The following is a 23,082-nucleotide window of genomic DNA, read 5'->3' on the forward strand; positions in this document are numbered from 1 at the left end:
ACAAATTAATAAACGTTTTAAAAATATTATAAATTTCTTACAGACAACTAATACTCATCGAGACAATTCTAAAAACCACTAAGGGCCACTTGCACTATTTACTAACCCGGGGTTAACCGGTTAAACCTGGAGTTACCATGGTTACAAGTACATTTTGACAGCGGGTTATCGGTTTAACCGGCTAACCCCGGGTTAGAGGGATGGTGCAAGTGGCTCTAACACAATTAGGTTGCGTTGTTTCATCACAGAGTTCCTATGGCCACCTCCTGTCTCCATCATTAGGTCAGCTCGATGGTACCATAATATTGCATTGACTTACATGTGTATGCAAAATTTCAGCTCAATCGGAAACCGGGAAGTGGATCAAATTTTAACTTTCAAGATTTGATTACAGACCGACAGACAACGGGACAGGTGAAACTAAATAAAAGCTTGTAAAAAAGACTACGCGATCTTGAAAACGTCAAGGTCTGGCAAACAAATTTTATCAGTAACAATATAATAAGGAAACTGCACTTTATCCCTCTTTTTGGGTTTATAAAACTAGCACAAGAAAAAGACAGGATGATTCTAACAATAACAAACGACTTTTGCCAATAAAAACGGAAATTATACTTAAACACACATTACATCCTCTTATTTGTAAATTTACTTGTAATAACATTGTTATAAAATAAAGAACTGGATATCCAATCAGCCGCAAAAAATGCCCCCGCAAAAGTAACGTTAAACCAGATCACGCGTTACTTTTTCTTTTAGTCTTGTTTGGAACGCTCAAATGTGAAGTTGTCAAAAATGACGAAATGTGCAGTAAAAATATGCAAAAATAACAACGATAAAAAAGGGAAAAAGGATGGAATATATTTCTTTCGGTTAGTTCTTTTGATAGCATTACAGAATTCTTTTATATTAAGTCAGTGTGTAATAATGTACCTTCAGATAGATGACGGCGTCTGTGCCGTAACCCTCGCAGGACATGAGCGTCAAGTCTCCGTGGAAATACCGCGCGTACAGCCGTGATATAGGCAGCCCGTACCCGTAACCTGTGTGAAAAAAAAAACATATTGTTTTGCGAGATGTTACTAGATTGCATAATAGGTATGTATTTTAAACAACACTGTAACAAACAACGTCAGAAATATTCTAAATAAAATGGAGAATTAGGCTCTCTGAAACATGTCGCGTGAGTCACTAAAAAGTCGTGAGATATACCGTTTTATTAGCTTAAACTTAGTTTATTTAAATATCTTGTAATGTTTATGCTAATGAATTTAACAGCGTAGGTAGGTATCGTAAGACCGTTGTCGAGTTTAAGTCTTTGTCGGTCTGGTACGTTATTGTACATGGAGTCCCAAATCCGAATTCCGCATTCCGTACTGTAAGAAAACTTTAATACGTAATAACCGGTTAATTTTGTAAACCGGTTAATGTATTAATTCACATTTATAGACGGGTCTAACGCAAAATTTATTCTTCTTCTTCTTCGCGTTGTCCCGGCATTTTGCCACGGCTCATAGGAGCCTGGGGTCCGATTGGCAACTAATCCCAGCAATTGGCGTGGGCACTAGTTTTTACGAAAGCGACTGCCATCTGACCTTCCAACCCAGAGGGTAAACTAGGCCCGTATTGGGATTAGTCCGGTTTCCTCACGATGTTTTCCTTCACCGAACAGCGACTGGTAATATCAAATGATATTTCGTACATAAGTTCCGAAAAACTCATTGGTACGAGCCGGGGTTCAAACCCGCGACCTCCGAATTGCAAGTCGCACGCTCTTACCGTTAGGCCACCAGTAACGCAAAATTTATTCAATTACCTTTATGTACCGACGTTTCGACACAGGTTAAACCGGTGGTGGTGTTAAACAGGTTAATGTGCTCATTTAATTTCAATTGCGTTTTATTCCACTTTTCGGTAACGTTTTTGCGTTCTCTGCGTGCTCTGAGTTTCAAGCCGTAATTGTTACTAGAAAACAAGCAGAAATTTGTCAACGTGGACTTAGCAATCCAAAAATGTAACTCACCGGCCAGCGGTACGGTATGCGAGTCCGACTTCGAAGGCTGTGGCGCCGTACTGTACATGTACTTGAACAGGAGATCCGATACGCTGCGGGGTATGCCACCGCCGAGGTCTGACATCTGAAATAATAATTTAAAGAATACAACACACGAGTTTACACAAAAGATTAGAGATGGGCCGAATATGGTCTTTGTCGAATATGAGTAGGTATTCGGTTCAGCTTATACCAAACCGAATATTTGGTTGGGCTAAAAATGCCTAAAACGCTGAAAACAAATTCATTCAGCTCCGCGATCTGCACTCATAACGTGTTTTTGACCCTTCTTCTCCCGAGGAATGTTTATGAAAAGAAACGGAAACGTCTCATACCGTCTGATCGCGAAGTGCATCCGCACTAACTAGCGGACAACCTTTAAAAATAATGTTTATTCGGTGAATTAAATATTACAATACAATACAAATACAATACAAATGCATTTATTTCATTACTTTTTACATCAGTAAAAATGGCAGTATTAGTATGCATCAGTATTCGGCAGTTCGAACCGAACTATTCGGCCGAATACCGAATATTCGGTCCATCTCTACAAAAGATGTTTTGACATGACAAAACACTTCAAAATAAAAAAAACTGGCCAAGTGCGAGTCGGACTCGCGCACGGAGGGTTCCGCACCATCAACAAAAAATAGAGCAAAACAAGCAAAAAAATGGTCACCCATCCAAGGACTGACCCCGCCCGACGTTGCTTAACTTCGGTCAAAAATCACGTTTGTTGTATGGGAGCCCCACTTAAATCTTTATTTTATACTGTTTTTAGTATTTGTTGTTATAGCGGCAACAGAAATACATCATCTGTGAAAATTTCAACTGTCTAGCTATCACGGTTCGTGAGATACAGCCTGGTGACAGACGGACGGACGGACAGCGGAGTCTTAGTAATAGGGTCCCGTTTTTACCCTTTGGGTACGGAACCCTAAAAACTGACCTTAACAGATACATCTTCTTTCCCCGGCACAATATTGACAGTGATCGGCGGCGGGCAGCTCTCATGACTCTCCATGGTGGCCCTCATGGCGTTCTTGAACAGCTCGAAGAGCATGTGGTACAGATGAGAGGGCACGTACACCACGGGCATGGGGCGCTCGCTGGGGACTGCAACAAACAATGTGGTTAAAGACGTGTATGATTTGGATACCGGTTATTTTTAACCGGTTTCGGACATCTTCAAAAAACCGGCCAAGTGCGAGTCGGACTCGCGCACGGAGGGTTCCGCACCATAAAAAAAAAACAAGCAAAAAAAACGGTCACCCATCCAAGTACTGACCCCGCCCGACGTTGCTTAACTTCGGTCAAAAATCACGTTTGTTGTATGGGAGCCCCACTTAAATCTTTATTTTATTCTGTTTTTAGTATTTGTTGTTATAGCGGCAACAGAAATACATCATCTGTGAAAATTTCAACTGTCTAGCTATCACGGTTCGTGAGATACAGCCTGGTGACAGACGGACGGACGGACGGACGGACGGACAGCGGAGTCTTAGTAATAGGGTCCCGTTTTTACCCTTTGGGTACGGAACCCTAAAAATGTGGTTAAAGACGTGTATGATTTGGATACCGGTTATTTTTAACCGGTTTCCGAATCTTCATACTGGTTAATGAAACCAGAAGCAATAGCAGATTTAGGATCTAATCTAATAGGTACATATATTTTTTTATACCACGTCGGTGGCAAACCAGCATACGGCTTTACATTAAATTAACATGTTAAGAAAATAAATAAATAAAGAACAATAATTAAGGTGTAAAAACTCTTATGGCGTTTTTGTAACTTATTTGCTGTTTCTCTTGTGTTTTGTGTGTATGAGGATTCTGGTGGATTTTTAGCAATCTTTTTTCGAGAACTCACGGTTTTTAACCACCACACATTTAAGATATATGAACGGTTAATGAAGGTTTCATACTAGTCCTAGCTGTCTGTTATTTCTTATTTTATTTTTATGATATAGGAGGCAAACGTGCAGACGAACCGCCTGATGGTAAGCGATTACCGCCGCCCATACCCCCAACACCGGAGAGGTTGTAAGTGCGTTGCCGGCCTTTAAGATGCGAGTACGCTCTTTTCTTGAAGGTCGCATCGATCCGGAACTCCGCAGGCGACAGTTCATTCCACAGTTTAACTGTGCGAGGCAGAAATTTGACAACACGTGCCGAAAAAAACTCATCATTTATGTCGGCGTTTTATCATTCCATTCGGAGCCGAGGGTCTGCTCGGCAGTTTTTTTAATCACAAGAATTGACAACTGACACTAGTTTTCTGCAACACCTACCTCCGCACTGCAGCAGCACCAGCTCCGGTGACGCCAGATAGTATCTGTCGCAGAGGAACCTCGCGTTCTCGTACGCGTCCTGCACGACGCCCACCACGTCGCACGCGGGGTCGATGCACCCGATGTGTCGGCCGCCGTTGCCCATACCGTTCACGGACGCTTGCTTGGCGCCCACAGGCTGTTCGCCAAAGAGGATTGCTGGAAAGAGAAATTTCCTCTTAAAATTTCGTTTGAACATCTTAGGGTGAAAGTTTTTTTTATCAACAGTACACATACTGTGTACATTTAGAGCGGTTTCGCCCTACGTCCGATCCGAATCCGTGAAAATATGGTCCGGAGTAGCCGTAGAACTATTTCTATGGTAATTTACGCACTCCGTCATCCGATTTCGGGAAGAAATCAGACGGATCTAGTGCGTAAATTACCATAGAAATAGTTCTACGGCTACTTCGGACCATATTTTCACGGATTCGGAATAATTTGGATCGGATTCGGATCGGACGTAGTGCGAAACCGCTCTTACTATGTAGTTGAGATGTAACCCTAAGAAAGAAAAGTATCCCTAACAAAGAAATTCAAAGATGCAAACATTCTTAGTTTGCATCTTTGAATTTCTTTCTTAGGGATACTTGACCGCCCAGTTCATAAATGGAACATACAGCTCGTGTTCGCAGCACAAATATAATCTAAATGTCTGCCGCTTTTCCCCACAAGAGAATTCCATACGACATAATTCTGTGGATATAACTAAAGTATACCAGCGGACGTCTTTAGCTGTTTGTTGCACCTCACCGCATATGCTGCAGTTTGCCCTAATGAACCTTAGTATAGAAGTAGGGAGAGCTGCTGGCAGCATAGTTATGTATAGCCCTATCTCTCTAAAGCAAGATTATCCAAACTTCGGCCCGCGAACAAAGCCAAATCCCATACAATTGGCCCGCAAAATGAAAGCAAACGAAATCCTGACTGTCAAAAAGTTTGCAGGCCCCTGCTATATAAAACATCGAAATATTGTGATTATTTACTGTGTTGGTTGATCAGCATCCTGATGGAGATGCGGCTCATGTAGAACCGGTCGAGGAAGTATTGTATGGAGTGCTCCACCCCACAGTCCACTTCATGTGACTCTTTCAGCTCTAAGACTCCTTGGGCCATGGTCTGGACTACGTCCGCATGCCGATTTCGGATGTGGACTAGTCTCTCGCAGAATCTGAAAATGGAAAGTATTTATTAAAACGCGATTTCTTTAAGGATTAATCTGTGTGTTTCTTCAGAAACTCCCTGCCTCGCACAGCCAAACTGTGGAATGAACTATCGCCTGCGGTATTTCTGGATCGAAACGACATTCAAACATTCATGAACGGGCCAGAAGTCAGAACATTCATGTAATCCCTCTATTGCTGCCGGTATCTATGGGCGACGATCATTGCTTACAATCAGGCTATTACGCAACATAGCTGCACAGGCTAAAAACAACATTAATTTTTTTTGTAATCTATCCCCTATCTCTCTGAGGCATATACTCACTCGCTAAGCACCTTCTGTTCCGGATCCATCTTCTCAAACCTGATAATTTCGGCGAAGGAACGCTCGTACCACTGGTTCACGAGACCGACCGACGGCATCCGAAGAAGGTTTTCCGGTAGTAGCGCTATCTCTTTCATTATGTTCGCCAGTCTGGAAAGAGATGATTTATGGCTTACAAGATTGCATAGTTTAACCGGTTTTGCTAGTCAATTGAGAATTATTACAGTCAGCAGCAGTTGCTAAGCGGGCGAGGTGTTCAAAATTACCTTGACACGCTCTTATTCTCTTAACAATAAAGTCGCGTCAATATCACTTTGAAACCCTGGCCCGCTTAGCAACTTCAGGTGCTGACTGTACTAAAGGCAATGAAAGTTGAGTCAAGTTGACAAAGAACAAAACTATAGAATTCGCTGCCGTCATCTTTAATGGCTCCTCTACACGATGGGCCAATGCCGGCCACTCCAAGGGACGCAGCCATGCGGTAGAATGAGATAGCAATATCACTTGCTCCCTCTAACGCATAAATGCGTCCCTTGGAGTGGCCGGCGTTGGCCCATCGTGTAGAGGAGCCCTAAAAAAAAGTTGGGTTCGAATGATGCCAGCTCGATGCCGCTGAAGAAAATTTAACCGGTTATAAAACTTAACCGGTTATACAAGTTGAATGGTACCCAGTAAAATCAGCAGATTCAAAACGAGATCTATATAAATTCAAGTCAGATTTTTTCATTAATTCCAAAATGAAATATGTCATACCTACCTAAATTGTAATGTGACAATAGGATAACAATATTATTCAAGTCATTCTTACCCATACCCGCATATGATTACCTAATATATGACGTTGATATGACTATGATATTTGAAGACTCGTATTTAGTCAAAGAGGACATTATTTTTATGAAATTTCCGAATAAACGTTTTTACAAATGTGTCCACCCGCATGGCCCCTTAACACTTCATGAATAATTAAATAGGATGCACCGCATTACGTGTAAAGTAAACAGTCGTTCGTAATTAGCAATTAGTATAACCGGTTAGAGGGCGTACTCATTAAGAGTAACTACAGTTGTGAAGTAGCAATTATATACGGATTATAATGATAATGATGCTTATTAGATCCCTGATGATAAGGATAAGTCATTCTCTCGCAACTAATGATGGTTACTGTGAGAGTAACTTATGGGAAACATAAAGTGAAAATTTACGAAAAACATAAACGTAATAATTATACAGGCGGAAACCGGATAGATATTAAACGGTATAAAGAAATGTGTATGTATACCTTACTGGTAGCTCCTTTCTTAGGAATATGTATGATTTCTTTTCGCACGCATTTAAACCTGAAACAAGCGAAAAACATATTAAAACTTATAATTAAAAAAAAAAGTAAACACTTAAGTAAGTACCTATATAAAATATCTCACCTAATGACAAAAAAACATAATAGGATGCCTGCTAAAGTTATTGGACACTACATAGTAATTGGCCACTGTACATAACAACACAGTCTGGGAATGCCTGCCTATCATTACTAAATGGCCTCGCTCTTTCCTCGCCTGTTAATGAGTTCATATCACGCGCGCGATTGGTCGCAACTAGTTGCGTTGGACAGCACGATTGGCTGGCATTCGCGGCCCATTAAGTAAGTAAATAAGTAATAACGATTTAGTAAGTAATATTTATTTATACAAAAATTAAGAATATATAATAACAAAACTTCATTAAGACGAACAGAACATTGTGCTAAAAGGTCCTCATTCAGCTTGATGTCCCTTAAAGGCCCGTTTACGAAGAAACATATGTCAAAGTTTATTGCTGATGTACAACATGGGTACAGCAATAAACAGGTAATGGTTAGGTGGAATTGGAGAAAACTTTCTCGAATATTAAAAGTCAACCTTAGTATTTATTGGACCTATTATTTTCCCCAAGATAGCCTGAAAGGGCCGCAGCTGTGTAGGCAGATATTGTTTATTCCATATTAAACCAACCCCTACACATTTATAACGCTTCGACAATTCCAATCTGTTTCAAGCCTCGCATTTTCTAAGCCAGAGGATTGGAAAAGAGGGCCCTGGAACGCTTATAATGTGATAAGAGCGTCTATTCAAGAAACACAAAGCTGCCGTTTATAATCTTACACTAAAGTGCAATTAAAATAGTTCAGTTTGTAGTTTTTCAGAAAGTAAAGAGTTTTTATTGCTATTGAGTTTAGTGAACTGTACCCGGTGTAAATTTCATTCGATAGCGTGACGTGACGTACGCGTTTGCGTTAAGTGTCATTTTGTATGGGATTCTGAGTTTTCAAAACGTCCCGCTTGGCGCGCTGTTCACAATCCCATACAAAAATAGACATTAACGCTAACGCACGTCACGCTATCGAATGAAATTTACACTAAGGGTTCTGTCTAAAGGCATGTTTGGCAATTTAATTTAATAAAAAAAGTTGTCATATTTTTCAATATGAAATTAAATACTAATTAAATGTATTTATTATATATTTAAGATACATTTTTTTTCGGGACAAACACTTTAATAAATTACCTATAAGTAATAAAAATTTAAAACGTACTTCAACAACGCCTAGTTTTGGTTAGATGGTAGGACGGAAGACGAATCGGCACCGCGTATGTGACAGCTTCGCGGGCCGTGCTCTTGTTTGCTATCGTCATTGTGTAAAGTCTAGATTGTCTAGATTGCCTAGTAGCGACTAAGTGTTAATGATAACAAGTTGATCACCTTGAGGCGGAGTAAATAGCTTCACAAACAACCTTTGTTTATGTACGTCCTGTGTTTATGTAACAGTAAATACCCATTGTGAGCTCATGTACCTATTGTTAAGCTACTAGCTTTTACCCGCGACTACGTCTGCGTGGAGTTAGTAATCTGGGTAGCTTATTTTATATTCAATGTGCTTTTATAGATCCTCTAAATTTCCACCCCCCTTTTCACCCCCTTAAGGATGATTTCTGGGATAAAAACTATCCTGTCCTTTCTCGGTACTCAAACTATCTCTATGCCAAATTTCAACCAAATCGGTTCAGCGGTTCAAGCGTGAAGAGGTAACAGGTCAGACAGACACACTTTCGCATTTATAATATTAGTATGGATAAATAGTGCAAACATACCTACCCCTACTATAGTTACCATTAGATATATCGGAACGGCCAAGGTGCTCAAAAATATCCGAACATGTAATAATAGAGGCTTTGTACAGATATAAATTGTGAACACCTTGGCCGCTCCGATATTTATTTTTATTTATTTATTTTATTTAACAATATATTTACACGGCATTACAGACAAGCCAATACACCGAGAAATTAAAACATTACAGAATACCCAGTAGGTATACAAACACATAAAACATTTAACAGATAATAAATTAAACACAAGTACTAGACAGCCTGTCATCCATCAACTCGCAGAACCTTAGACATTCACGGCATACAGTCGCCCATCTCCAAGCAAACAAGTCACATTCAGGTGCCGATGTCAGGAGCGCATTGAGCAGCGTCAGCGCACGAAAGAGCGGCGAATTCCTATGCGAGACCGTGCGCGCCGCCGGCACTGCCAGCAGTGGCCGCGCTCGCGGTCTCAAAGTGACTTTTGGCAAGTCTGAGACGTACAGCCGTAAGACTCGAGCCACAAGCTCCGGACAGTCGGACTCACCGCGCAGTATGCGACAAGCAGTGGTCAGCAATTTGTTGTTGCGCCTTACCTCTAAAGAATTATATCCGAGGCACCCGAGTAAATATTTTGTTGGATACATAAAAGGATAATACCCAAATCTTTTTTTAAAAAAGAATCTTAGGAATGCCTTTTGGATCTTCTCCAGAAGCAAGGCATAAGTGGGCTCGTACGGGTGCCAGATGATTGCCGAGGCCTCAAGCTTACTTCTGACCAATGCGCTGTAAATAATCCCTATGGCTCCAATGTCCCAGAAGTCCTTAACACTGCGGATCACAAAGCCTAGTCTCTTAAAAGAACTATCCGCTAGTGTACGAATATGCTCGTGAAAGCTCAGGCGTTCATCAAAGGTCACGCCAAGATCCTTTACGGAAAAGACCCTGGCGATCACTTCAGTTCCCAACGTATACTGCTCAAGTAAAGGGGTTGCAGAACGGCTAAACGTGCACACAGAGCACTTTGATGTATTAAAAAGCAGCTTATTGGCTATACTCCAGTTAGTAACTGAGATAATATCCTCTTGAAGAGAGACACAATCCGCTCTACTCTTTACCCCATACACAAGCTTCAAATCATCAGCGTATAACAAACATTGAGCATGCTTGACGACAGATTCCAAGTCATCAATCATGAGTCCAAATAAAAGCGGACCAAGTATCGACCCCTGACTGACCCCAGACCTGGTATGATAAGGAGCCGAGACGAAACACCCATAACGAACGTACTGCTGACGATCGCGCAAATAACTAGCGAAGAAAGCAAGCAACCTTGGCGAGAAGCCTAAGTCATTTAACTTTCTCATAAGTATGTCGTTATCCACTCGATCGAAAGCTTTTCTGAAATCGAAGTATAGAACGTCGACCTGGGTGCCCCTATCAAGATGCTCGGAGATAGTAGCCGTTAGAGTTAACAGGTTGGTGTCGACCGAGCGATTTGCTCTAAAGCCATGCTGAGCATCACTCAAATGCGGTTTCAATTGTGTTGCTAATATTTTATGCACTATCGACTCGAATAATTTTGCCAATGTGGGAAGTACAGCTATAGGCCTATAGTTTTCAACATCAGCGGTGTCGCTAGTCTTTGGAATAGGCCGCACTCTTGTTATCTTCCAAAGCTTCGGATAAGTGCCAGTTGAAATTGCCAGGTTGAATAAGAACTGAATGGGAACTTTCAACTGCTCCATACACCCCTTGACAATGTATGCTGGAAAATTGTCAGGACCAACAGAACTCACGGCCTTTAACCGTTTTATGCCAGCAACCACCTCCTGTTCAGATATATTAGAAATATTAATACACTGCGAATGGTTCCGGCCGCAGTCCTGAAGCAAGTTCACATCCAATAGTGGGACCTCAGATATATCTATTTGATGATGACAGAGAGTCCGTTTTTTCCTTTTGAGGTACGGAACCCTAAAAATAGAGAAGTTCATCGGTTTGTGTATGTATTTTAGTCACTTCTATTGCAAATAAAAAGTGATCTTTGGACCCGCAGTAATTTTTAAAAATAAACATCCACATCACAAATTTCTCGTCTAATATTTATCAAATCTCACGCGCAGTCCAAAGTCCCAGTTTTTATTATTATTAGTTGGCAATGTTGGCATTGTTGGCAAACTTCAGCCAATAACAAACATTTGAAACATACAACCAATAACAACATATACGTAATGGCAATTTGGCACTCGTCTTGAACTTTGATTTTATATCCCGTACCTACGCTAAAAGAACAGTTTACCCGCGCGGTTTGGTAAGTACCTGTTCTGGTAAATATTAAATAAAATTACGTATATATTCAGCGCCTCGGTCACACTGGGTCCTTTTGGTAAAATGCTGCGTACGGCCCACAGTCCTTCCTTTGATCTGACCCCGTAGAAAGCTAAGAGCACCAGCTAAGGGCAGTCCTTTCCTAAGCAGTTTCAATAGTGGCGATTTTGCAGACGGCGCCTGCGTCTAAGGTGGTCTAAGCGAGACTTATTCCGCATTTTACTATACACCGCGCCTTAAAGTATGTATTTTACTACAAAATCTAAGTTAAAAACACTATTATACGACCTTTTCTTGTGCTTCTATAAGTTATCTGCAACGGGATAGCTCGCGCTACGTATCGATACCTACGAGTCGATAACGATTCGATTTCGCTTGTGAAAAGTGTCACTTGCCTAGGCAATATATTGCAGATATCGACTTCCGGTCCCGGTAACGAAAGTTTTGCGTTTCGTTACAATATTGCAACTTGGGTAGCATTTTTGTATTCGTTAATATTTTTCGACAGACTCATCTACATTTTTTATCGTTTCGTTAGCGATATCGTTTACGAATTGCGTCTTGGCTAGGCCCCCTGATATTCAATAATCCTCGAGGAATAGAAAAAAAAAATCTATTTTATACATTTTATCATAACACCTTTTAATTCAGTTGATCTGGCAAGAAATTGAGGAACCATTGGAAACTTTTCAGTGTTCAAAATAATACTATTACCTACACGAAATGACGCGGGCGTGTTGCTATACAGAAATAAACAATACGAATGTTAAACTTTCCACGGTTTTCCTAGCATTTGACTAGCCGCCAGAATGGCGTAAATTATTAAAATTGGCAATATAAATTGGCATTCATGGCCAATGTCAATTGTAACTGGCTGGCAACTGTAATATTATAATGCATTTACAAAACAATAATGATTATGTGTTCATTAAATTGTTTAGCATGTGCTTGTGCAGTAAATTCCAAGTTCTAATTGATTTTCTAATATAGTTGGTTAAACCAAATTGGAGTAAATAAAAACAAAAAAAAACTTTACTCATTCCTTTTCTTTTGGGTGCTAGTATGATTATCTCTATGTTTGAAATGAGACAGTCCTTTGACAAACTATAGTAGCACTTACGATTTTATACTAGTGTTAAGGGGCTGTCAAGACCCAATGTCCTTGAAAATATGTATTAGTAAAAAAATATTGTCAATATTAATTCGGTTTCTGAACGCATTATCACATGCACTAATCACTAATCACATGTGCGTAAGTAGATAAATTTTTGCTTTACCGGTTTGAGTATGAGCAAGGTATATCCAATCCAATGTACATATGTCACGCTTTATGAATTTCGTGCTATCAAAAACCGATTTCATACTACTGGATCGATAATTGTCTATTAATATATTAACAATTATTGTGCAAACGCATGTAGAGCTAACGGCTTCTTAAATTAAAGTCAAATGAATTTTGTAGACGGCTAAAGAAAATATGTAAAATATATAAAAACTATGAAATATATGAAACATTTCTTTAGGGCCAAGAATTTTTTCAAAATTTTATATTATATTTATACGTGTGAATGAGTTCAAATGCGTCCTTGTTCGATGTTCGCTAGTACCATACCTAGACAAAACTGCATGTTCATTATTAAATACAGAATAAGACAAAATAAGAGTAGGTATGGTAAAAATACAAATATGTACAAAGGCGAATTCATCCTTAAGGATTATACCAACCGACCCTTAGGGCTCATTGAGACGGTGCGAGAACTCGCATGCGAGTTTCATTACATTGCATCATTTGATCGGTCGGCTGAATTGATGTAACCTCAATGGTCCGTAATGTAACTAAAATCGTATACGAGTTCGCGCGCCGTCTAAATGAGCCCTTAGGATATCCCTAGGAACCGTTAACGGTTGGCCTTGACCTGAAAGGTCGTCTGCTCCAATAAAACGAGTTATATAAGGGGAGTATAAGGCATTCCGGTTGCTAACTTAGGATGAAAGACGCTATTTGTTGGAACCCTCGATGTTTTATGTATTATTTTAAGAAGCGAACAAGTTTGAGGGCCGAATGTTGTTAAGCCTTCTAAAAGTAGGAAAATTCAAATTTCGGTATTGTAAATATTGTAATATCGTATAAATCGGTTCTATATTTCGGGATTCCGGAATTCATGACCTAGTCTAGGTCTAAACAAGCTCTTCTTTCAGTTTTTATGCACACCCATCACGTATCTATAAATATTTGGGAACAATCTTACACAGCAGATCGACCTAACCAAACTAAACAAAGCTTGTAGAATGTAGACCAGGTACTGTGGGTATTAGGCGACGATGTACATAATTAAATATAAGATATTATGTGAATTGGATCGCTAAGCCATATCTTGCTTGTGGAAATCGTTCAAGAGCATCTCCAGAATCGCGCAAATGTCAAATTTGACAGGTTATATCTTAAACTTATCGTTATCGTATCTTGGCGATGTCTAAAAGATATCTAACAGATGTCTATTTCAAAATTCGAATCGGGCCCAATAGGCAGAGTCTCTATATTAATGTCACTACCCACAAGGCCAGACAGGTCGTCAAATGCATGACAATTATCACGTATGCATGACGGCCACATGAAAATATGTACATATGAGGCATTATCTATGAAAAGGGACCTTATTGTCGATGGCGCTTACGCCGCACAGCGTCGCGCGGCATTGTATTTATATCGGAGCATCGTTAATAATGGCGTAACCGCCATCGACAATAAGGTCCCTTTTCATAGATAACGTCACATATGTGTTATTGTTTGTAACTTTGTACAGGCAGTGCCATCAGATATATCGGAGCGGCTAAGGCGCTCACACATATCTGAACTTAGAGCTCCCGATACACGTGTTACACGCTGACACGGGTACCCGTGTTCTTAAGCCCGGCGGTACTAAGAACCCGAACTACACGAACCCGCCCGGATCCAGAAACGTTTACACGGGTACCCGTGTACCCGTGTACACGGGTACACGAAAGAACGGATCTTATTTACCCGCGGGTTCAACCGTTCATTTTCGTGTAGCAGAGATTCGTGCTATGAAGAGATACGGTGGAATATAAGAGAGATTAGGAAAGTTCGATTACTTTGCAGTTTAACGTGTTATTGATTGGTAATATCAATAATAAAGTAGACTTTGTTTCAATAATTCATATGTTTTGTTTGAGATTAAGTATTTTCAATTGCCATGTCGTGTGAAAAACAAAATACATGACATAGATAATAAACAAAGTGCAGAAGTTTCATTCAATAGAACGTGTTGTTTTTACAACGTGCGTTGGTGCTTTTGGTCTTATCTCTTTGTGATAAGCTAGACACATCTGCAAAAAAATACAACAACTAATCTTTCAGGTAGGATTATTCTATTGTTTGGTTGCCGCGCGGCTCTTAAAAGCATTTTACTAGTGACAGAGACAGCAAACAATGAATAATATCTATGCCTAAGATTTAAAAAGTATCTCATAGAACTTTAGTTAGACTCCAGTTCGCCTATTGGTCAGTTGGATACTAAAGCCTATCTACGTTAATCGTACCGTTTTGTTGTTTTATTAATAGTTTTTGTTTTGTTGTTTACTGTTAATTTTTGTTAAAAAAAATGAGAAGAAGTTGGGTGTGGAACTTTGCCAGATCCGGTGACAAAGCCTATTGCTCTTTGTGCAATGACCGGGCAAATAACGAGTTTTCGTGCCATGGTGGTTCAACAGGAGCCATAGGAAGATATTTGTTATCAATACATCAAAAATCACCCACCATGACGACCCCTGAGTAAGTACATTTCTTCCTACTTCGTATAGTGAAACCAAAAACTGCGTTAAAATGAATGCGATTTTTTTACATTTATAACAGTTATAATTTATTAGAATGTTTAGTATATTTAAATAAACAGTTCTGTAGTATATTTGTAATTAAGGTATTGAAACAATAAGGGTCAGAATGGGAATGAGGATGGGATTTAAAACTACCGTTCTTATTATTGTGTGGTATATGATATATAATGAAGTTTTTACCAATCTTCACATTTTACTTGTAGATACTTTAAGTTTAAAGTAATCAATTCAGAAAATATTATGCACCATAAACAGTCACTACATATTACAAATAATTTTGTGATTAATGGGTCTTTTCTATATGGAAACAAGCACCATTTGTGACAATTTGTAGAAAAACAATTTTTTATATCTTTGAAAATTACTGTTTAATTTAAAATGAGTTTTTGGCAAAAATGTCATTTTTGTTACACGCTTTTATCGCTGACTGTACTTTTCTTACGACAGACAACTAATACTCATCGAGACAATTCTAAAAAACCCTAACACAATTAGGTTGCGTTGTTTCATCACAGAGTTCCTATGGCCACCTCCTGTCTCCATCATCAGATCAGCTCGATGGTACCATAATATTGCATTGTCACCCGACTTACATATGTATGCAAAATTTCAGCTCAATCGGAAGTCGGGAAGTGGATCAAATTTAACTTGCAAGATTCCATTACAATTTAGTTACATACAGGTCGAGTTCCTATGGCCACCTCCTGTCTCCATCATCAGATCAGCTCGATGGTACCATAATATTTCATTGTCACCCGACTTACATGTGTATGCAAAATTTCAGCTCAATCGGAAACCGGGAAGTGGATCAAATTTAACTTTCAAGATTCCATTACAATTTAGTTACAGGTCTACCTAATAAAAGCGTGTTAAAAATGAGAACCGTTGTAAAGCATTTCACAGCCTGTGTCGAATAATAATAGCATTTATGTTTATTTTTACAATACAATTTGATATTTTAACTAGTACACAAAAATAGATATTTTCATTTCTGTTCACTCTACCAATAACGGTGTCGTTTTTAGCAATTATTTGAAAGCGATATTAAGCGATTAAAATAAGCGGGTCCTGGAGTATTCAAATAAAGAATAAATAAGTTTTTGGCAAAACTTTCATTTTTGGTACAAGATTTTATCGCTGACTGTACTTTTCTTTCCACGAGTATATTCTAAAAACCCCAAACACAATTCGGTTGTTATATCACAGAGTTCATATGGCCTCCTCCTGTCTCCATCATCAGTTCAGCTCCATTAATATTGCATTGTCACCCGACTTACACACGTATGGAAATTTTCAGCTTCATCGGAAGTGGGTCAAATATAACTTGCAAGTCCGAATTTGAAAATCCGATAAAACTGGTAAACAATCGGGGCTCCTGACCCTGAATCTGTGTTTTATTTAAAGCTATACATAACTTTAATCTCCGCTACACGTCAAGAACGGGTTAGACCCGCGTGTATTTAAGATCCGTTTCGCCGTGTACACGGGTACACGGGTACACGGATACACGGATCTTAATTACACGTGTACCCGTCTACACGTGTAGAACGGGTCAGAAAACCGTGTACGTGTAGTACGGAAACGGGTACCGAACACGTGTACACGAAACCCGGACACGACCGTGAGCCCTAATCTGAACACGCCTCTATTGTCAGGGCGTTAGAGTGCGAGTTCAGATATTGTGGACACCTTGGCCGCTCCGATATATCTGATGGCGACTGTACAGGCAGTGTTATGACCTGAAATTGGATCAAGGGCAGTTACGTAAGTTTTCCGATTAAATCGACAAACAATAATAAAATGGAATGAAAACGATGATAGGGAAAACGCAAGTTTATTGCCAAAGGGAGTAATTATCAAGCAAATTATAGGTTTGACAACTGTTAAGTAAATTATTAATTTATGGTTTTTCTTTGTAATGTTCGCTTTAGCGTTTAAACCCCGGTTAAGGCATTGTTTTAAGCAGGCTAAAGAAAAAAAACCGGACAAGTACGAGTCGGACTCGCCCACCGAGGGTTCGGTACTTTTTTAGTATTTGTTGTTATAGAGGCAACAGAAATTTGTCATCTGTGAAAATTTCAACTGTCTAGGTTCATGAGATACAGCCTGGTAACAGACAGACGGACAGAGGAGTCTTAGTAATAGGAGTCCCGGTTTTACCCCTTGATGGGTACGGAACCCTAACAAGAAAACATTGGTTGCATGTTATTGGTAGCCATTTGTCACTATATAAGAAAAAAAAACACTTTTTAATTTTGTAATGTTATACGTAAACTAGAAACTATCAGTAAAAATGTCATTCGCTGTTACGTAATGAATGACATTAGTACCTAGCTATTGAAAGTGTAGCTATAGTGATAAAAAAATGGAATTACACTTAGGAACGTCTAAGTTATCCATCTAATTTACTACCTACTTATAATCCTAAGAACAATAAAATATAAATGGAATGAAATATAAAATGGTAGCCATTTGTCAGTTTTGTCACTAAATAAAAAATAAAAAATCCTTTTCAATAACTATGAAAGTTCTTTTTGCTGAGAACGTTACATTAGGGTAACATTCCATTTCTGACCACAGCTGCACTACTGGTACTGAACGCGTCGCTGTTACCGTCTTTTTCCATAGTAAAATGAACAGTAGTGCAGCTGCGGTAGTAAATGGACTGTTATCTTTACACGATAACCTTTGAGTTATAAAGCTGCAGTTAGGTATGATTCAGACAGATAAAACTAGGTCAAGGAGGCTTGGGCATTACAACGAGACTCGGCCAAGCTGGAGCTTCATAATGCATAATTCATAATTTATTGCATCTATCTACTATCATGAATCTGAAACTACACTATCATGAATAATGACATTAATTTGGAGATGTCATTTTTAGTGATAGTGTAGGGATTGGCATGAAGGAATGACAGTAAGTAATGAAGTTATTTAAATATCTTGCTTCTGTATTTGAGTTATGTCAAAGTAATAATACTAGAAATGACATTACTATTGACAGTAAATTGATTAAAATAATAATCATGTGGTACAACACAGAGATTACATTAGGGTAAGTTCACACATGAACCCTGTTAGGGCACAGCAAGTGTTTCTTAAAACTATAACTAAGTGTAGGTGCACTTCAGTAACTAAAGGGTAAAGGCACAAGCAGGGGTAGGAAAACTAGGAAACTAGAGCGTTAGTGCATTTTCGGCTCAGCATTGCTCCGAGGAATTATTAAGATTGGCACAACTTGACGTTCCTTTGCGTGTACGACCACAGATAAGATAATACCCTGAATTTTGACACCTATATAAAAGAAAGGGACTGCATGATTCGTCCCTGAATCGCTGTCAAACTTCGGTTATGTAGGAAGTTTCTTTTCTATACGGTAGTACTACTTATTACTTATTCTGTGGTATTAGTTGGAGTTGGAACCCGACTGCTTTTGTGGTATTAGTTGGAACCCGACTGCAGACCGCAGCAGCAGACGATGTAAATTTATTGACGATTTTCTCGATTTGTGACGGGCTATAACCGCGAAAATCGAAGTTGGCAAATTGCGGGCATCTTTCTCTGTCACTCTAATTACACCTTCATTGGAGTAAAAGAGAGACCTCCCCGCAATTTGAGAACTTCGATTTTCACGGTAGACCCTCAGAATGTGCCAAAGAACTTGACACACCCATCTCGTGACACGATGGAAATACACGATGAAGATTGATGTTAATTGGAGGAAGCATTTGTTAGCTGGGTTAAGCGTCACATCGGATGCGTCGCGTTCGCGTCACGTGAATCTAACGCGGTAATCGTTATATCTGACCCAGTATAAAGCATTGGCCTGTTATATTTTGGGCAGCAGCCTATTAGATTGGGTTAGGTTATGTCCTACTACTACCCGTTCGCTTCAAGTTGGCCGTCGGCGACCGTTATAGGCATTTGATACTCACATTTGAAATTCAGTTCTATTTAATATTTTGATTTACATACCTATATATGTATTTAGTATGACTTGTCAAAAGTGCTTATATTATTATTATTTTTTTTTAACTTTGTATACGTTTCCACATCCATGAGTTTACTTACACGTGCATTAGTTACCTACAAACAGAAAATATAGGTTGTAAACTTATTTATAACCAGCTATTGTGCTGTGTCATTATTTCCTTTCCGTAGTACAGTCATTACATATTTATGATAGTATAATTATCAGATTTTACATAAAATAAGTACTTATCCTGTACGCCATTAACATATTGTTGTGTTTAGCCAAGGTTTAGCTCAAGGGAAGTCTAGAACACATAAAATCATTTTCACGCATTCCTTCGATTTCGTGCTGATTGGTCACTAAATCATGATTATTGCGAACACTATGTGATTATTTTTGACATTATGACGATATCGGTTACTAACCTACAGATTTGTTGCCTTCGCCATTTCATTTGAGTTTTACGTTTATCAGTAATTTACGGTATCGGCCTGTCAGTTAGAACAAAATTTTGACAGTTCCGAACAAATGACAGGCCGATTCCGTCCGGCGGACTGTTAATCAATGGGCCCTTTTACACGGTGTACCTGATACTTAATCGGGATAATTGTAACGATAAGGTACACGTTGGGACCCGGCGACGTGTCGCGACTGCAGACGACAACTGCAGCTGTCGCAGCAAGGTTCCATTTTTATCGCCTGTCACTATGGCGTCACTTTCGCACTTACATGCTTGTTAGTCTGTAATAAGCTGTATACAAGACTTTACAATAAGTAAATATTATTATTGCATAAAAGGACGAATCGGCCGATACATGTTTGTAAATACAGTGATTACTTATACAAATACACGTAGTATTGACTTATACATCAACGATTACAATCTGTGCTTTACGTAATTTTTGTATTAATAATGTAAAACATGGAAGATATTTCGATAAGTTCAAATTATCCGTCTAAATTTCTTTCAGATACCTATCTGCTAGCTGCTAATTTCTTTAATAATAACAAAACAACAACAGTTGTTTTGTGGAAATTTTGATATGACTTATACTTAACTTTAACATATACGCGTTATCATTTAAAACCTTGAGATAATAAAATGGCATTGATTTCAAATCTGAAAAAAATACAATAAGTGTGTAAATACAATAGGTCCTTGACAGTTGAGATCTCAATTCTCAATGTATGTAAAAATTGCGTTGCTGTTTTGTTCAACTTATCATAATAATCTAATTATCTACTCATTAAATGTTATTTTTAAAGGTGAGTAAGTACTCTATATAACGTCAATATCAAAAGAATTGCATAAGTTAAATAACAAGTTAGACTTATACAATCAATGAATCATTGGCCTTACTAAATGCAAATTGAAAGCAAACGGGACATACGTAATTGTCACACATACGTAGGTAACTTGTCAAAGCGTGACAAATGTTTTATCCACGTGATAAAAACGACATAAACTTGACCATGATCATGTGATTTATTTACATCGATGTTCTTTCCTATAACGTAAAGGCCGAATTCCACCAGTGTGCGGCATTGTGCAGCACAGCATTTTTGTACTGAATATATATGCTTGTGCGGCACTGGTGGAATCCCGCCTTAGGATATCATATCCTATAGCGTATACCTACATTATATTTAGATTTTGTTCAGAAGCGTAAAAAAATTAACTATGAATAAATGTTTTGTTATTGTTTTTACTGTTCGTACTGTCATTTCGCTCGTACTTGATCTATTCTAGCGGGCGAGACGCACGGTAACTAAATATGGTGCATTGGGATAAATCCGAAGGCGGGATAATATTGAAAATGGCAAATATCTACTAAACTAGAAACACATTCTACTGTAGCAACAGTACGCAAGATGCCATGTTAGCGTTGCAGTGGCATAAGTGTTGCTAAAGTATGAGTATGAAGTGTTTCTAGTTTAGTAGATATTTTACCCCGCCTTCGGATTTACCCCAATGCACCTCATGATTCAAATAAATCATTCAGATGTCACTGTACGTTCGAGTTGGTCTGCAAGTCTTATAAAGTTTTCATTCAATTCATTCTACATTCCGTTTATAAAGTTTATTGCGCATGCGTCACGGCGACCTAATTCTCGCGTTGCAGTCTTATCATGTGCATTGAGTCACATGCACGCCCACATGCTGTTTAGCTGACACTTAGGTAGGTAATATTTACCTACAATCAGCAGTAGAAGTTGCTAAGCGAGCGAGGTGTTCAAAATTACCTTGACACGCTCTTATTCTCTTAACAGTAAAGTCGCGTCAAGATCATTTTAAACACATGGCCCGCTTAGCAACTTCTGTTGCCGACTGTACACTTCATATCTATGACGGTGTTCAGACAAACAATAGTACAGTCACCTGCAATAATATGTTACTCTTCGAAGACCGCAAAAATATGTGACACGCTCTTATGGCTAAGATAAGATCGTGTCAGATATTTTTGCGGCCTTCGTTGTGTAACATATTATTGCAGGTGACTGTACTATTTGAAAGAGTCTGCACACGAAGCTGTAATACAGATTTTGGTATCTTACGATATCTTATCTGCAGATGCCTTGCGATATATCGCTCGTTATATTTCGTCTCTCTCACAATGTAGGTGCTCGACGGAGAGCGATATGTATTTTGGTATTTATTATAAAACAATTATGCACTATGTACATCTATATATTATTGTGTAGGAACAGGAACACTATTTAAATGATCATTGGTAATTGGTTAATTAAGCCTTATGTCGAAGCAATAAGGTTCTAACCACTCTGTTAAACATATCGACAATATTACGTGACTAGATATCAAGATCGACCATAAACACAACATAGCAAACAAACAAGGCTATGCTTCTATTGATAATACTTACAGTAGGTAACAATTTTATTACATTTTCTGTCAAATCAATGAAAACTTTGCTAGACGCTAATCCAAATAAGTTATCAAGCATTCGATCGCATATGGCGTTCGTTAGGTGTACTTAAGGCACCATCAATTTGATAAATTAAGTTGTCATTTCTATTAACCAATCTATTTCGCTTAAGGTGCCGTAGGTACAAACGAAAAATCGTATACCTTTTTTTTGTAGATCACAATAACCAAAACTGTAATTAGCAATCTTGAGGATTTTCTCTATAGTGACTTCATCGATTCGAATCTTGATTTTTTTGACTTTTGCTCGATGGAAAAAATCACGAACATATGTCTAAAACACACTTTAAAAATTTGTAACAATTTATGCACATAAGCTAAAAATTTGAAAATTGCTTCTTAAAATGCGCAATTTGCGAGTACTTTTTTCTTTTATAAAACTTACAACAAATAAAAATTCCTAAACATCTGCGGTCCCGAGCAAGCACATCCATCTCGCTCACGCTTACGTTCAGTGAGAGTGAGAGAAGAACAGAAGCTACGGGGCCTTAAGTGATTATCGTCCACAAACTGTTTAAGGTTTAAGTATATGGGCTTGCCCTATAGGGCACGGCACGATAATAGAGTCATTACGAAACATGCATTGTATTATGATTATGTATGTTCGTAGTTATAATACCTACTTACATAATGTTGTATGTGTGTGTCATGCTTTTGTATGGCTAAGGCCACGAGTATGACTTGTCATTTACGTGATGTTTATTAAAGTTAATTAAACAGGTCATTACAATAAAAACGGATGTACAGTCACCTGAAATAATATACACAATGAAGGCCGCAAAAATATCTAACACGATCTTATTTGTAGAGCCATAAGAGCGTGTCACATATTTTTGCGGCCTTCGAAGAGTAACATATTATTGCAGATGATTGTACGTATGATGGTGTAATTTTTGCCAACGTATAATTCATTTCGTATAATTTATCTGTCCGTGAGAAATTGAAAATGAAATTGAACGCTATATAATGTCATGTTTAAT

The 23,082-nt window shown here is 38.6% G+C and overlaps 1 protein-coding gene across 1 annotated transcript in view; it reads right to left on the reverse strand.

The window, feature by feature from the left end:
- LOC134659234 (pyruvate dehydrogenase (acetyl-transferring) kinase, mitochondrial) overlaps window positions 1-23,082 on the reverse strand; it is a 35,599-nt gene that overhangs the window by 177 nt on the left and 12,340 nt on the right. Inside the window, exons 2-8 of the mRNA XM_063514872.1 lie at window positions 7,157-7,214; window positions 5,875-6,024; window positions 5,373-5,557; window positions 4,348-4,545; window positions 3,006-3,172; window positions 2,024-2,138; window positions 934-1,043 (exon numbers count right to left, since the gene is read on the reverse strand). Of these exons, the coding sequence (XP_063370942.1) occupies window positions 934-1,043; window positions 2,024-2,138; window positions 3,006-3,172; window positions 4,348-4,545; window positions 5,373-5,557; window positions 5,875-6,024; window positions 7,157-7,214 (983 nt within the window). The remainder of the gene's footprint in view (window positions 1-933; window positions 1,044-2,023; window positions 2,139-3,005; window positions 3,173-4,347; window positions 4,546-5,372; window positions 5,558-5,874; window positions 6,025-7,156; window positions 7,215-23,082) is intronic.

The sequence above is a fragment of the Cydia amplana genome, chromosome 24, assembly GCF_948474715.1.
Source record: "Cydia amplana chromosome 24, ilCydAmpl1.1, whole genome shotgun sequence".
Taxonomy (NCBI): Eukaryota; Metazoa; Arthropoda; class Insecta; order Lepidoptera; family Tortricidae; genus Cydia; species Cydia amplana.